The sequence below is a fragment of the Vombatus ursinus genome, unplaced genomic scaffold (genome assembly GCF_900497805.2).
Source record: "Vombatus ursinus unplaced genomic scaffold, bare-nosed wombat genome assembly UNPS02014779.1, whole genome shotgun sequence".
In the NCBI taxonomy this organism is placed as follows: Eukaryota; Metazoa; Chordata; class Mammalia; order Diprotodontia; family Vombatidae; genus Vombatus; species Vombatus ursinus.
Window position 1 is genome coordinate 22,346,191 of NW_020954557.1, and position 4,067 is coordinate 22,350,257.

Consider the following 4,067-nt stretch of genomic DNA (forward strand, 5'->3'; position numbering starts at 1 on the left):
TACCCACCCCCACACATAGTCTCACATAAATTGACTTACTATTTTCATGTCAAATAAGACAGCTGAGCTAAACCTTCCTAAAGCAATGCTATCCTGAGTCCCTACTGGCTACTGTCTTTTCTCAAAAGATTATTTTGTATTTCATTTTCCTAATATATATTGTTTTCCCTCTAAACAGAATGCAAGCTCTTTGAAGGCAGGAACTGTTTAATTTTTGTTTTTGTATTCCTCAAGATTAATATACTATTTGGTACAAAGTAGGCACTTAATGTTTGTTTAATGAATATCATTTTAATTTTTGGTATTAATATTATAAGCAAAGTGTTATTAAAAAGCAACAGCAATAATACTACTTTGAAAATTTTAAAGACGAAGATAAATATTTGGGGATGTGGGACTCTTGCAAGAAAATTGAATATGGAGGCAGTGTCTATATGCACTGGGGGAGAAAAGCGTCCTCCTCTGATATTTCTGTCCTGCAGCAAATCACACAGTAAGATTCTCAAAGCGCTTTCAGGTTACTGGAAACCTAACTCCCAAAAAACTCAGCGAACCAAACCCCTCCCCTCCCCTCTCCCTACTTGACGTCACAGCCACGCCCCTCCATTCCCCCGCCCACCCTTGCAGTACACTTGCCCCTCCCTCTCTTGCACGCATTTCCTCTTCCCACTTCACCTCAGTACCTGGGCAGAAGAGCCCGCCGGAGGACCGCTCTAGGCCTCCTGGAGGACCGGGCTTCTCTATTGGCCCAGCGGCCGCCTTACGCTTCCCCGGCGCCTCGGGGTGACGTGATCATTTTAGCTCGTTCGGGGCTCTGAGTGTCATTGGTATCCGTCCTCAGCATGGGGCTTTCGGAGGTGCTCAGGCCGGTGTCCAGGTGAGTGGCCGAGCCACATGCCCCAGCAGCTGAAAGGTGACTGAGGAAGGGCGGGCGTCGCGGCCCGGCCTGGACACTTTCCTGCCTTCGGCCTGGTCTTGGGGACCAGCACTACGTTATTCCCCAGACCCCTGCCCTCCTGGCGCCTCTCTCGCCCAGGCTGCTTCTCTTCGCCATCACTTTCCCACCCCACCCCCCGCCCCGGTTTCTTCCCCTCCCTCCCCCCGTTTCTTCTCCTCCTTTCCCCTCTTTTCCCTCCTTCCGCCTTCCCTCCTCCTCCCACTTCTTCCCCCTCCTCTCCATCTCCTTCCTCCCCTCCCTTCTTCCTTCTCTCCTCCTTCGTCCCCCTTCCCGTCCCTCCTTGTTTCTTCTCTCACTCCCCTCCCGTGCCCTCTGTTCTCCTCCTTCACTCTCTCCATCCCTAGCCCTCTCCAAACACCTTAATTTTCAGCTTTTTAATCACTGTTCTTCTTTGGCACCCAAACCTTCCCTTCACCCCCTTCCTACCAGAAAGTTAGGCGTAATTTCAGAGCCAAGTGAAGACAAAATAGAGGGCAAGTCAAGGAAAACCCAAAATGAACACTTAGATAAATTACTGAATTCAACAAACATTAAATACCTATTGTTTGTGGAACACCCTGCCAGGTGGGGGGTGGAGCACAAAATTTATATAAGACATTACCTCTGCAGTTCTTAAATCCCTGCCTTTCAGAAGGAACTTTGGTAACTGGTTTCGGTTATATTTACTTCATTTGTTACTGGAGACCCATTCAAATATTTACAGCTATTCATCAAACATTAACTACCTATGATGTATTCGTCCCTGAAGATGTAAAGATGAAAAACAGTTGCAGTTCTTTAGAGGTTTAGAATCTAATGGGGGAGATGAGATGTTTACACAAATAAATATGTTATTGGGTAGAATGTGATAAAGGAGATCAGGTTGTGGAAGTCTAGACAAAGTAGAATGCCAGGATAAGAAATTTATGTTTTATCCTATATACAGTGGGGAAGCCAATTAAGGTCTTTGAACTGGGGAAATGACATTGTTATACTTTTGCATTAGGAAAAAATAGAAGCTACGTGAAGGATGAATTGGAAGGAGAAGAGATTAGAAGCAAGGAGTCCAATTAAGAGACTATTATGGTATTCCAGATTAATGAGGTTCTGAACTAGAATGGTGGCAATAAAATGTAGAGGAAAGAGTAAACGTGAAGTTGTGTGCAGGACTGGATTAAAGAGTTGGGAAAATTAGATTTTTGTGTCTGGGTGATTGAGAAATGGCATTACCTTTGGTAGAAATAGGAGAGATAAGAGGATGGGAAAATGATCAGTTTGCGACTTGAGTTTGAGGGCTTGTTGTAACATCCAGGTGGGGATTGTCACCAGGGAGTTCAAAATGCAGGATTGGAACTCAGCAGGTAGGTGAGTGTTGGAGATAAAGGTTTGGGAGCCATCTGTTTAGAAGTAACAATTGAAACTGTAGGAATAAATGAAATTAGCAAAGGAGAATGGTAGATCATTTCCAAACTCTTTAGACTGTAGAACTAGTTTGACAAGATACTTGCATCACCCATTAAAATAAATTCATCAGTTGCTTGTTCTAGCAAGATCATAGATCTTGGATATAGACCTCCAAGAGACGTAAAGATTTATCCAGAAATCTAGACCTATTCCCTCAGTTTGTTTATAAGGAACTTGAGGCTTGGAAAGGCCACTTGATTTGCAAGAGGTCATACTAGTGAATGGAAGAGCTGGGACCTGAACCAAGGTAATCAGACTTAAAATCCAGCTTTCTCTTCACTGTGTCACAGTGAACTGCAGTTACTGCAGACTATTAGTTTCAGGTGAATAGTGTGAAATTTGATGGTGATTTGTAAATAGCAAAACAGTTTTCAAATGGGAAGAATCTTAATATTGTTCTATTTAAAAATACTTTAAAAGTAGCTGATGCTTTTTTTTTTTAATGAAAAAATTTTGAGTTCCTCAGAGGAAGGAATTTTTATGTCTTCCACCTCTAGTAGGCTGAGCTGAATATCTGGATTGTATTAATCTTCAGTCTTTTCTAGAAAATTTATAAATTGCAATTATGCATACACGTTTGAAATGAGAAGCATTAGCAAGACTTTGAGAGATTAATTGGGTCATAGGTGAGATTTCTTTCTTTTTTTAAAAATCTTTTTTATTAATTACTTTAGTTTTAGTTCTCAACATTCACTTCCACAAGATTTTGAATTCCAAATTTCCTCTCCATGTTATCCCTCCCACCACCCCAAGATGGTGTACATTCTGAATATCCCTTCCTCTAATCTACCCTCCCTTCTACCCACCTTTCTCTTATCCCCTTCCCCTTCTATTTTCCTGTAGAGCAGGATACATTTCTATACCCCATTGCTTGTATAGCTTATTTCCTAGTTGCATGTGAAAACAATTTTTTTTTAGGCAATTGGGGTTAAGTGACTGCCCAAGGTCACACAGCTAGTAAGTGTCAAGTATTTGGTCTGAGGCTGGATTTGAACTCAGGTCCTCCTGACTTCAGGGCCAGTGCTCTATCCACTGTGCCACTTAGTTGCCACTGAAAACAATTTTTAACATTTGTTTTTAAAACTTTGGGTTACAAATGTTCTCTCTTCCTGCTTTCCCACCCACCATTATTGGGAAGGCAAGCAACTCAATTCAGGTTGTTTATGTGTAGTCATGCAAAACACTTCCATAGTAGTCATGTTGTGGAAAACTAACTATATTTCCCTTCATCCTATCCTGTCCCCCTCTTTATTCTATTTTCTCTTTTGACCCTGTCCCTCCTTAGAAGTGTTTGCTTCTGATTACCCCTTCCCCAAGTCTGCCCTCCCCTCTATCATCCCCCTGCTCTCTTATCCCCTTCCTCCCTATTTTCCTGTAGGGTAAGATAGATTTCCATATCCATTGTATGTTATTTCTCTCCTTAAGCCAAATCCAATGAGAATAAGATTCACTTATTCCCTCTCACCTTCTCCCATTTTCCCTCCACTGTAAAAGCCTTTTCTTGTCTGTTTATGTGAGATAATTTACTCCATTCTACCTCTCCCTTTCTGCTTCTTCCAGTATAATCCTCTCTTACTCCTTAATTTTATTCTTCAGATATCACCTCCTTCATCTTCAACTCACCCTGTGCCCTCTATCTATCTATACATACATATAATTTTTTCCC

At 42.0% G+C, this 4,067-nt stretch overlaps 1 protein-coding gene across 1 annotated transcript in view; it reads left to right on the forward strand.

Moving 5' to 3' along the window:
• Window positions 1–670: 670 nt before the first annotated feature.
• The window catches only part of HIBCH (3-hydroxyisobutyryl-CoA hydrolase), a 100,800-nt gene continuing 97,403 nt past the window's right edge, over window positions 671–4,067 (forward strand). The window contains exon 1 of the mRNA XM_027865677.1: window positions 671–877. Within this exon, the coding sequence (XP_027721478.1) occupies window positions 843–877 (35 nt within the window). The 5' untranslated portion in view covers window positions 671–842. The remainder of the gene's footprint in view (window positions 878–4,067) is intronic.